General features: G+C 40.9%; 1 protein-coding gene across 3 annotated transcripts in view; it reads left to right on the top strand.

Annotated features, from left to right (window-relative positions):
• The window catches only part of LOC307003570 (von Willebrand factor A domain-containing protein 3A-like), a 57,838-nt gene that overhangs the window by 42,734 nt on the left and 1,946 nt on the right, over positions 1 to 13,158 (top strand). For 2 of the 3 annotated variants that reach the window (XM_079622198.1, XM_079622197.1), the window contains 7 exons: positions 782 to 886; positions 1,021 to 1,118; positions 2,742 to 2,894; positions 2,979 to 3,087; positions 7,303 to 7,447; positions 7,770 to 7,914; positions 12,606 to 12,757. In XM_079622198.1, the coding sequence (XP_079478324.1) occupies positions 782 to 886; positions 1,021 to 1,118; positions 2,742 to 2,894; positions 2,979 to 3,087; positions 7,303 to 7,447; positions 7,770 to 7,914; positions 12,606 to 12,757 (907 nt within the window). The remainder of the gene's footprint in view (positions 1 to 781; positions 887 to 1,020; positions 1,119 to 2,741; positions 2,895 to 2,978; positions 3,088 to 7,302; positions 7,448 to 7,769; positions 7,915 to 12,605; positions 12,758 to 13,158) is intronic. The other variant, XR_013798750.1, reaches the window with a different exon arrangement.

The following is a 13,158-nucleotide window of genomic DNA, read 5'->3' as shown; positions in this document are numbered from 1 at the left end:
CATTGATGCCCCACGAGGTGAGATCTGGCATGCTGCCCCAGATCGAGGGAGACTGACCGTTATCTTGAACTTCTTCCATTTTCTAATAATTGCGGCAACTGTTGTGGCCTTCTCACCAAGCTGATGCCTATTATCCTGTAGCCGATCCCAGCCTTGTGCAGGTCTACAATTTTATCCCTGATGTCCTTACACAGCTCTCTGGTCTTGGCCATTGTGGAGAGGTTGGAGTCTGTTTGATTGAGTGTGTGGACAGGTGTCTTTTATACAGGTAACAAGTTCAAACAGGTGCAGTTAATACAGGTAATGAGTGGAGAACAGGAGGGCTTAAAGAAAAACTAACAGGTCTGTGATAGCCGTTGGTAGGTGATCAAATACTTATGTAATGCTATAAAATGCAAATTATTTATTTAAAAATCATACAATTTTCTGGATTTTTGTTTTAGATTCTGGCTCACAGTTGAAGTGTACCTATGATACAAATTACAGACTTCTACATGCTTTGTAAGTGGGAAAACCTGCAAAATCGGCAGTGTATCAAATACTTGTTCTCCCCACTGTATATATATATATACTGTATATATACTTTTACACTTTTACTTTATATTGCTCCAGGTAAAGCAACTCATTCTATGCACGTCCGATTCTGAAAGCATGTCAGTGTCTATATTTTGTCTCGGTCTAAAAACATCCTCTGATTGCCTCTCAGACTAAACGCTGGGCTATTTATGTGAATCACGGTGCATTTTTTTCAGAGTATTTATATTTAGTCTCTTTTGCCCAGTCCAGTCAGCTGATTTCAGCACACCAGCTGGGCCGTCAAAGTCTGCGGATCAGAGGAGAACCATTGTGTCTCAGTCGGTCTTCTTCATGGAAGACGGCAACTTCGGTTAGTGGAAATGGATTTTCCATGTTTGTCTTGTCATAGCCAGAAACATGTAAACATGTGATATATCCATTATCCATATCTCATATGCATTTCTGGTTCATGTTGTGTCATATAGCATTGATTGCCTTATCTAGGTGTTGTCTTCAAGAAATATCCAAAACCCAAGAGTGTGCGTAAGTCTATCAAAACCATTAAACTGCCAAAACATGAAGACATCTGTTCAACTAAACAGGTACTGCACTGTATGAACCGTCCTGTTATTTTTCAAAATAAAAATGCCTAAATTTTCCCAATTCTACAAGTCAAGTCAAGTCACCTTTATTTATATAGTGCTTTTAACAATATTGTTTCAAAGCATCTTTACAGTGATAATAGGAAATTAAAGTAACAGAGATTGTTTTTCTTTACAGCAGCTCTAGAATAAAGTTATTGTCCAGCTAAAGTTATATTTGATTGATTCACTTCCGTCACAACGATCATTAGTTATTAACTTAGGCCGCTAACACGACACCGTTCTAACAGAAAACCCTTAAAGCGATCCGGCCGCTCATTTGCACAAAACAGTGCCTGGTGGCTCGAGAACTCAAACCATGAAATAGTTTCCAAGGTACAAGCCTTGAAAAATTTATAATACAAAAATTTGTATCGCTTCCGCATAGCCACGTGAACCGGAATTATCCCGACAACGTTTTATCTGTACAGAGGTAAAGGGAAGGAGGCCTTCACAGAGTTGACACTTCAGGACTGCGGTGTCGTCGTGTCCAGGCATACTTCTTATGATGTACCAAGTACATCAGGATTTATGGGAAGTGTTCCTGGTTCCGCTGATCTAAACTATGCAGCCTAACATTGAATCATAGAAGTCTATAATGCATTATGTGAATGCTAGAACAAAGAGATGTGTTTTTAGTCTAGATTTGAACTGACAGAGTGTGTCTGCTTCCCGGACAATGGTAGGAAGATTGTTCCAAAGTTTTGGTGCTAAATAGGAAAAGGATCTACCGCCAGCAGTCGATTTTGATATTCTAGGTATTATCAACTGGCCAGAATTTTGAGATCGCAGTAGACGTGAAGGACTATAATGTGTTAAGAGCTCGCTCAAGTACTGCGGAGCTAAACCGGTTAGTGCTTTGTAAGTAATCAGCAATATTTTAAAATTAATATGATATTTAAATAGCAAACACTCAGAACGCTTTAGCATATGTGATAGGAGGGATAATAGAAAATGTTTTAATATCCGTACAAAATTACACACAGCAGCTTTAAACGGGGTATATTATGCCCTTTTACAAAGTCTTGATTTTGTTTTTTGGTTGTACTAGAACAGGTTTTTATGCTTGAATATGCTTTAAACATATTATTTTCCTCATATTCTCCATTGTTGCAGCGCCTCTCTTCCCAGTCTGTCAGTAACGCTCTGTTTAGTTCCTGTCTCTATGAAGCCCCTCCTTCTGAAAAGCACACTGTGCTCTGATTGGTCGGCTGGATCAGTGTGTTGTGATTTGTGAAGCGCTTCGAGCGTGTTTGGGAAATGCCCCGCCCCTAATTACCATAACCACCAGTTTCAACACACTACTAACTAACTCAACCAGGCCCCGCCCCTTTATTTAGCATATGAATTATTTAAATGAGGAATATTGTGACATGTTCATTCCCGGAAGAAAATCAAGGCTACAATGGAGACGTTTCGGGAGTTTAAAAACAGTGACAGTGACAGAATTACTCCCGCTGGAGGGACTTTGTGCTTTGACCTTTTTCTACACTACACTAAAAATCGATAGATTATTAAATCAGTGTGTGTGTGTGTGTGTGTGTGTGTGTGTGTGTGTGTGTGTGTGTGTGTGTGCTCTTTAAGTGGCTGAAAAGGTTTGGTATAAAGAATCTGAAGTTGGACCTTCACAAACTGATATCTGGACCTGAATGCTGCCATCACAACAAACTGGTGCGGTCCGTCCAGAAGAGAGTGTCTGCTAAATACTGCGGCATATTCCCTAGTGTCCACCTCAATGTGAGCCCAGTGTAACACCAGTCATACTGAGAATGTGTGTGTTCTGCATGTTTAGTGTACGGTTTGTCTGCATGTTCCTCATAGGGGGCTGTGAAACACCTGCATCTGACTCCTGGAGAGTTAAAGCACTACCTCAGTCAGACGGAGAAACTGATGCAGCGATACAGCAGACGACTGGAGTGGTTACTGACAGGTACAGTACAGGTGTTCATCACACACACTCTCTGAAGTGACTTAAACACAACTGCCGCTCTTATTTAGCTCTTCCTGGGAGGAATGTCAAATATGATTGTGTGCTTGCTTTTATATGAAAAACTTGCAAGGTGGAATAGTCTTGTTTGTTAACCGTCACCCCTATTTTGAGCATAAATCTGAATATAAATAGAATTCACGAAAGCTTTGTAACACATCTTTCCCACGCGAGTCAAAATGACCCGAAGCCCTAAAATTATACTTCATTTTTTTATACTTATTTTATTTAATTTTGATCATATTTTAAAAATTAATGCAATATTATTGGAGACTTTTATTTTTTATTTTATTTATCTTTAAATGACTAGATTTGATCAATAAATAATTATAAATAGTAATTTAAGCACATTCCTCACATTCTTTCAACTTACATTCAAAATAACTCACAATTTCATGCCTAAACCTTTTAATTCAGCTAAAAATATCTTACATTGGGTGTCTTTGTCGACCTCTTGTGGAAAAATAATAATATAACATGATATTTCATGACTCTTGCCACTAGATGGCCTTATAGCTCTATCTTTATGGAGCAAATGAGCTGTTCTGCTGAATCCTAAAGTCACTTTCTCTTCATTATACATTCATTTATATTTTACAAAATAAAATCAAGACCATATGCCTAACCAAGTTTTGTTCCCAATTTTAATATGGAGCCCGCTAAATATATTTAAAGTGCCATTTTTATAGCAACTCACTGTCCAGTTATGAAATGGTTTTCATAGGTATTTTGAATGATACCTAATTAGGGCCCAAGCCTTGAAAAGGCGAAGGCCCTATTGTTTTCCATGGGATTATTATTTATTCTTCTTCTTTATTATTATTATTTTACTACCTTTTGGGCACTTTTGGGGGCCTTAACGTGCTCAAAAACTCTTGAAACTTTGCACAAATGTCAGAACCCGCGGCCATTAGGGCCCGACTGAAGCTGGGACCCGGGCGTGGCAGGGGGGCTCGGCAGCGCCCCCTGGAATGGGATTCAAAAACATGTCCATATCTCAAACACGCTTGCATGTAATAATATGAAACTCGGTACACATATAGATCTCATCGGGCCGAACAACTTTCGTGCTCTAAGTTTTACGCCAGTCCAACAGGAAGTCGGTTATTATGGGCTGTATGGAAACGCATGTTCTGGCATTTGAAACACTTGTCCTAGAGAATTCATCGGATGACCACGAAACTCGGTGTGCATGAAGTCAAGACATGGAGGATGATAAATTGCGAGGGGATTTTTGATATCTCGAACGGTTTGGCCGTGGCGAGGAAACGAATTTATGGCGAATATTGGAAACAGGAAGTGTGTTATAACATCCTCATACATTAATTGATCTTGATGAAACTTCAGCAGTGTGTTTGTTGTAAGAGGCCGATCACATGGATGTGACTATTGTGAGTCAAAGTTATAGCGCCACCAACTGGCAGCAGGAAGTGTGTCACTTTCAAAATGCTTTGAATTCACCCTCTTATTTTTACCCGATTTGCTTCAAACTTTATGTGTATAATGTAAACACACGGCAGATGTAGACCTGTGAAAGAATTATTGATATCTTAAATACTGTTGCCATGGCAACGCTTTAAACTTTTATATTCTTTTTGGGTGCATTTGAGGCTCTTAACATGCTTCAAATTGCATGAAACTCAACATGCATATCAGATTTATTAGGTACTAGGCATGTGTGAAGTTTCAGAAACGGGCGTGGTAAGGGGCTCAGTAGCGCCACCTTTAGTCAAAAATGGGGTATTAGTTTTACCTACAGTAACAAAAATCGGTATTTATATTTATCTCCCCGAGCCGGACAACTTTCTAATTTACAGTCATTAGCTCCGACCAACAGGAAGTCAGATATTTTGGTTTGAATGTGATTTGATGGGAATTTTGCCAGTCTCTCTCAGTGTCTGTGTGTGTGAGAGAGGAGGGGGGCTTTATTTTAACCCTTTCTCTGCTGTGTGGGACTTCTCGGGCACTTTTGGGGCCCTTAACGTGCTCGAAAACTCTTGAAACTTTGCACACAGGTCAGAACCTGCGGCCATCAGGGCTGGGCTGAAGCTGGTACCCGGGCGTGGCAGGGGAGCTCAACAGCGCCCCCTTGAACGTGGTCCGAAAAACTTGGTCCATATATCAAACACGTTTGCATGTAATAATATGAAACTCGGTACACATATAGATTTAATCGGGCCGAACAACTTTCGAGCTCTAAGTTTTACGCCAGTCCAACAGGAAGTCGGCTATCATGGGCTGTATGAAAATGCATGCCCCTGGAATTTGATATACTCCTCCAAGAAAAATTATCCTATCGCCACCAAACTCGGTCAGCATGAAGTCAAGACATTGAGGACGCTAAATTGCGGACGGATTTTTGATATCTCGAACGGTTTGGCCGTGGCGAGGAAACGAAGTTATGGCGAGAAAATAAAAACACAATGTGTTATAACGTCTTCATACATTTATTGATCTTGATGAAACTTCAGCAGTGTGTTTGTTGTAAGAGGGCGATCACATGGATGTGACTATTGTGAGTCAAAGTTATAGCGCCACCAACTGGCAGCAGGAAGTGTGTTACTTTCAAGATACTTTTGACTAAAGTGGGTGGGTTATTTTTACCTACAGTCACAAAACTCGGTCTCTATATTGTGCTTATCGATCCGGACAACTTTCTCATTTACAGTCATAAGCTCCGACCAACAGGAAGTCAGATATTTTGGTTTGAATGTGGTTTTGTCTCTCTCTGACAGAGTTCCCCCTGCCATTCTCTGTGTGTGTGTGTGTGTGTGTGTGTGTGTGTGTGTGTGTGTGTGTGTGTGGGGAGGGAGGGAGGGAGGGAGGGAGGGCACACACACAGACACCCCCCCCCCCCTTTTCTGTGTGTGTTTGGAGGGGAGCAGAAAGACTCACACTGATGCAAGCTCTAAAGCAGACTTCTTCTCGACAGTCAAAGCGGGGTTACGTTATTGCCCGTCGTGCACAGGAACCCTAAAGGCACCGGGGTGGCGGTTTTATATATATATATATATATATATATATATATATATATATATATATATATAAATAAATATAGCTGCAAGCAGCGATGGAGGGCCCAAGCCGGTGGCAGCGCCAGCCCGGTGCCTTTAGTGTAACTAAAGGCACCAGGGTGGCGGTGCCACCGGCTTGGGCCCGTAATCGCTGCTTGCAGCTATATTTTATAATAATTATTACTAAGATATCTGAAAAGGAAAAGTGCAATTAAAAAGCGCACCAACTGCCCATCTACTGTTAAAAGGCTACAGTAATAAACTACAGAAGAAATAACTGAGGATCATGTGTTTCTCTCGCTGCAGTTAGCAACTATTTCATGTTTTGGCAAATTGGTGGCTAATTCATATGAATTCGTACAATCTCATTCATATATTTTCGTAAAATCAGATTGGAGTGGACCTTCATGTTTTTGTTTTTGTTTTTTTTTACTAAAAATCATACATTTCCATGGGAATCACATCATCTGAGAATTTTTTTTGTTTCTCCTGAGATCAGGTTGGTGGTAGATATGTGACCCTGGACCACAAAACCAGTCACATGGGTAAAACATTGTTTAATTGATTTTATATTCAATTTAATTAAATGTATACATCATCTGGAAGCTGAATAAATAAGCTTTCCATTGATGTGTGGTTTGTTAGGATAGGACAATACTTGGTCGAGATACAACTATTGAAAATCTTGAATCTGAGGGTGCAAAAAAATCGAAACATTGAGAAAATCTCCTTTAAAGTTGTGCATTTATGTTCACGATTGTGCAGCATTCACTCACAAAAATACATGTTTTATATATTTACGGTAGGAAATTTACTAAATATCTTCATGGAACATGATCTTAATATCCTAATGATTTTTGGCATAAAAGAAAAATCGATAATTTTGACCCATACAATGTATTTTTGGCTATTGCCACAGATATACCCGTGCGACTCCAGACTGGTTTTGTGGTCCAGGGTCACATATGTGGATCATATCAGTACCAAACGCAAAAAAATTAGAGTACGGCTCTGTTCCAAAACATAGTGCTCTTTTGCACAGGCATTATTTGAAGGGCTCAAAGGCTGTTCCCGTAGGATAGTTCGCAGGAGACAGAAGCTCACTGTGTTTTTCTCCTGCCGTGTGTATCTCATGTGTGAGCAGGCAGCCGGCGAATGTTCGGATCCGTGCTGGAGAAGGACGTGTGTGTTCTGCTGGATGTGTCCGGGTCAATGGCCCCGTTCCTCCCTGAACTCCAGAAGGGACTGACCGCACTGATCTGGGATCAGCTGCATGCCAACAGCGTCAGGTGAGGGAACAGGCACAATACCGCTATAAACATGAATATCTATGGGTTCAATATGCGTCACATGACTAAACTTGTGTCATCGTTTTTAAATACCTTCGGTTTCACAGTTCACACTACAACACGAGAACGGCGTTTTCAAAGTTATCCACTTTGGAGAGCGTTTTCAAACAAAAATGTATTAGTGTGGACAAGACCTCTAATGACACATTTCCACAGTTCACCAGACACCAGAAATGTGGAATGGGTTCAAAATACACCTGAAAATGTCCTATCCTAGCCTTCTTTCATGGTTAGTAAGTTTGCTGGTGTGTGTGTGTGTCAGGTTTACCGTGCTGGCGTTCTCTGGAGGGGTGTGTGTGTGGCAGCCGGCGCTGGTGGAGTCCAGTGAGGAGCAGTGTGTGGAGGCAGTGCAGTGGTTGAGTCGGCTCACTTCACACGGGCCTTCACACACACTGCAGGCGCTGCAGGTACTCTCACAATAACAGCCTTTATACACACTGTTATCACATGGGTTTCTGAAAACCATCTTCGGGATTGGTCAATGGCAGCAGTGTGTGCTCCACTCAGCTCTTCTCCTGCACTCAGGCCCTGTTTACAGCTGGTATTAAAGGGATGGTGTACTGCTTTTTTTCTTTGCATGATTGTGTTTATGGGGTGCAATATAACATGTCTTCGTTTTTGTTTTTTGTTTTTTTTTAAGCCTTATTTTTCATAAATTTCATCTTTATTGTAAGACGCTTTCTCCTCTGTCATTTGAACGACCGGTTGACTTCCTGATTCTATGAAACCACTCCCTCAGAAACAGGCATGGGCTCAGATTGGTTAGTTGGGCCGGTGTGTTGTAATTGGCTAAACTGCGTAGTGCACGTTGTCCGGAAACTTCACGGTCATCACCTTTACGGGCGAAAGTTGCATGTGCTCCGGTCAAATGTAAATAATGGTGTCAGTTTGAGCCAGAATCAGACCCAGAAAGCGGCAATGAAGAGAGTCAAGCAGAACCTCCCCAAACACGGCAACAAAACGTTTCTGAATGGTACATTTTTTTTATTATTATTATTCTATTCTATAATAATTTTGATATGCTGTTACTTGAAAATGCCACTGCTGCCACTTGTTAGCTTTTGAGATATGGTTTTCTCCTAAACATTTAATATACCAGAATAAATGATTGAGTAATACCGCAGCTGAAGTTTGCTGTTGCGATTACATATATTTTTTTAAACTTTATACACGTTTGTCTTACACACAAAATAGCATCGAACTAACTGGCTAGTGGCTACTATAAACAAACGTTGGCATTGGTTTACATTCTTGATCAAATCGAAAAATTACTTCATAAAGTATACATGGAAAATACATTTACAAAATTAGTACATAATTACAAATTCAGGTCCAAAATGTTTGTACGCGTTTGTCATAGACACACGAAATAGCACAACTAAGTGGCTATAACGCCAGCGCTGGCATTTGTTTACGTACTTGATAAAACTAAAACATTACGTCTGAAATTATACATGCAAATACATTTAAAATGATTAAGTCTTACTTACAGGTTGTGGCCCAACAACTGCTGCCTCTGCGTTTAAAGTTGGAACTGCTTCATGTTTTAGTAACAGTTTCTTGTTGAATCCGGCATTGAATTCGTGGAGATTCTGGAAGCTGTCTTCCGTAAAATGCGCAGCACAGAGAGCTAAATTACCATTGTAATTTTCAGGAACATAATCAAACATACATTTTAGCCATTGTTGACGAACTACAGCGTCCGTAGGAAGCCCGAACACAGAAGACCTGACAGCTGGGTGAAAATAACACACTTTCGACGGCATGGCTACAGCTCTCCACTAACTCTTCCCCAGAGCTGCAGAAATATGGCCACGTCCCCTTTTTTTGCATATTCCGGGGGGAGGGTTGATGTAAATGTATGGGTTAGTTACGTATACAACCCGGGAAGTATCTCGTTGTAGTCCCATTCGAGTCGTTTTTGTAGGCATTAAACTTCCTGATTTTTAAAAGACGATATCTCTGCTTACGTTGAACTTTCAGCGCAGCAACTTTGCAGATACTGTTCATGCACCAACAGCAACATTACACACTATTTAAAATGAAAAAAGTGAAATCGCAATCAACCAGCCCTTTAAGATGTGTTTTGGTGGATCGGATCACAAGTAGACGAGGGAGACATATCTTTTGTCCACTTTCAACCACTTCTGTCCTTTAATTTCCTCAAAGAAGGGTATGGGCTTTTTCAGATCTTTTCATCTAATGGACGAAATAAGGTCACGCAATTTGCATATGAACACGACCGGAGACGACGGAAAAACACAGAGATTGCAGGCTTTAGTTTCTGCTCTGACAGTCACAAGACCAGCCGGACGCTGTGAGTGTTCTCTCGACTCTCTGGTTCAAGAGGAAATCATCCACTCACGGATCATTATCCGACCGCGCTATGAGGGCGCTAATATTGCTAACCTCTGTTTTCTGGGAAACGTATTCTACGCTCTCCAAAATCTGCGCTGTTAAATGCTCGTTCTCTGGTTAAAAAAGACGTTTATCCTCAAGGAGTTCATCAGAGACCATGATCTGGACTTTCTGTTTATTACCGAGACTTGGATGAAGGTAGCGGACTTTAGTCCATTTTCTGAACTTGTTCCAGCCGACTATTATTATTACAACGTCCCGCAACCATCCGGCAGAGGCGGTGGACTAGCCACCATTGTTAAAGAGTCGTTCAGACCTCGATGTCGACTGCTATATACCTCCACTCTCCTAAGTTTTGAAGCCCTTGTTTTACTTTTGAACTGGCCTGAACCCGTGTTATTAGTTTTGATCTATCGGCCTCCACAGTTAATCAAAGACTTCATAGTGGAGTTCTCAGATCTTGTAGGTGACTTGATCACTAAATACGATGGCATCCTTATTTTAGGTGACTTAAAGTTTTTAAACATCATTGACTCTTTCAACATTCAGCAGTGGGTTAATTATCCCACACATATTCATGGACACATGTTGGATCAAATTCTGTCATATCTGTAACTGAAATCGCTATTTCTGATAATTTTCCTATTTTACTTAAAATGTCTCTTCCTCAGCTTTCTATTGCTCCTGTTTCAAACACCACACACGTATTGTTGTATTGTTATATTGTTAAATCAGAATGTTGTTAAGAAAGCTACGGCTTCCTATTTTACTAAATTGAGAAACATCACCACACCCCAAAAGCATATTTTTCTGTCATTAACTAAGTTTTAAATCCCCCTATAAACTCTCTTTTCGATGCCCGTCTTTGGCACTCTGTGAGGATTTTGGGCAATAAAGTTTCTAATTTGAGAGCCCAAATTCGAGTCCCTGATCATAAAATACCAACAGAGATCCACCCACCTTCTGATTAATTCTGTCTCTCTACATTCTGTAAAGGAAGTAATGTTTAAACTTAAACCTTCCTTTTGTACGTATGAGACTTTACATCCTTGTTATCTGAGACAATTATTTGATACTGTCGTATTTGATAAATCCATGAAGGGACTATACCCTTGAGTTTGAAAATTGCCTCAATTACACCCATACTAAAGAAACCCTCACTTGATGCCTTTATCTTATCAAACTTTTGTCCTTTATCCATTGTGCCGTTTATTTCTGTAACGGAGGCCAGCTAGTAGTCGCTGTGCGAGTAAACCTCACTCCTCTGATCTCAATAGCCGCTCTAGTGACAGACGCTAGAGGCTGCAGTCTTTAGCCTCCTTGTTAGAACGCCTGACTCTCATGCCGGAGACCCGGATTCGAGACACGCACAGAGCAGGGTGAGAAGGACCCGGGTGGAGGGGTTACATTTCCAAGGTATTGGATTTTTATTTGATCTATACAGCTTTCAGACCTTCTTAAATGACAAGTTTCAGTCGGGTTTAAAACTCTGCACAGCACAGAAACCACTCTATAAGAGTTCTCAATTAAATTTACATGGCTACAGATTCGGGAGATTCCGTCATTTTAATGTTAGATTTGTCTTCTGCTTTTGATACTGTCGACCATGCGATTCTCGTCTCTCGGCTGGAGTCTTGCGTTGGTCTAGGCGGCGAGGTTTTAAGCTGGTTCAAATCTTTTTTGACTAATAGACGATTCTCTGTAAAACATTCTGTAACATATGGAAACATTAACATTCTGTTAACTATAAGTAACTGTGCAAATAAATGTCAACTAACTCTCATTAGAGTATAAGTAGACTGTCTGCTTAATATCTGCAAACTCTTTATTGTGATGCTCCTCCAACAGACACTCTACTGACTATAAGTAACTTTGCAACAACATGTCAACTTATTCTAACCCTAACCCTACCAGTCTACTAATGCTCTACTAACACTCTAATGATAGTTAGTAGACATGAAGGGGCAATGTTACGTCATACCTTCTCTTTCCTTACACTCTCACGCTTTGTCTCTTCCTCTCATTACCGTCAGCTGGCTCTCATGCTCATCTCATCAACACACCTGTTCTCTATCTTCCCCTTATGTCCACGCTATATCTAGTTCTCTCTTTCTTGTCTGTATTGTCGGATTATTGTTTGACCTTCATGCACGTTTATGACTGCTACCGTTACTTCTCTGAAGTTATCCCTTGTCCTGTCCTGTCTTGTTTTGATTGTCTGTAAGCGTCACCGTTATCTACTGCTGTGTTTACCGCTTCTGTGCTGTATCCAGTCTTCTCCGTGGAGTATAGCAGAGGGTTCCTCGTCTCACCTGCGGTCCCTACCTCGCCGCTCAAGAGCCATCCGGCTCTCCGGCTGAGATCATCTGTACTCGTTTGAAAGAGCAGCAGAACACCATTCAATTACCTTTTGTGAAGAGACTTTCTGTTTATTTAGCCTGAGTGGCGTTGCCTAATTTATCCATTAAAAGAAATTACCTGCTTTCGTCTCTGGACCCCTCTGTTCCCTGACAATACCTAGAAGCCGGCTAAAATCAAGGGGTAACTGAGCTTTTGAAGTGGCTGACCCCACACTGTGGAACAAGCTCAAAACATTTCAGACCCGTTTACACCTGTATTTAGTGTCGTCCACTTGTGATCCGATTGACCATCACGCATCTTAACACCAGCTGTAAACAGAGCCTCGGGTGTTCTTGTGTTTAAGTGTTAGTGTGACTGTGTGTAATGCTTCTTTGCTCAGGCCGGCTGTGGTTTGTCAGATGATGTTGGTCTGTATCTGATCTGTGATGGAGGGAGTGACTCCAGTCACAGTCTAATACTGAGAGAGATCGAGACCCTGAGACGAGAGAAGAGCTTCACCGTCCACACCGTCGCACTCAACCGCCATGACAGGTCAACTATAAACGCCCGTTCACACCAACCACAATAACCATAAAGATATAGTTCTGAAAATCATTCTCAATATTAAAGAATAGCAGCGGTCACACCTCGACTATAGCGATAACGGCACAGAGAAACAATATCGTTAAAATCACTTTCAGAGCAATTTATCCAGATGATGAACGCTAAAAACACTGACAGCCAATCAGAATCCATCCTGCTGTAACGAGCTCAAGCATTTAAAGTGACATAAAAACATGTGCTTAAAATAAACAGAACAAAACGGTTCGCTGGTGTGGACGCTAATATAGTTATCGCTATAGTTACCATTCTTGGTGTGAACAAGCCTTATTGATCCTTGGTCAAGATTCAGGACATTGTTTTGTCTGCTTTCATCATAGAAAATGTTACTT

Source organism: Phoxinus phoxinus (genome assembly GCF_949152265.1).
Source record: "Phoxinus phoxinus genome assembly, chromosome: 1".
Classification (NCBI taxonomy): domain Eukaryota; kingdom Metazoa; phylum Chordata; class Actinopteri; order Cypriniformes; family Leuciscidae; genus Phoxinus; species Phoxinus phoxinus.
The sequence above is the reverse complement of the archived record's forward strand: the minus strand, read 5'-3'. Positions and strand labels throughout refer to the sequence as shown.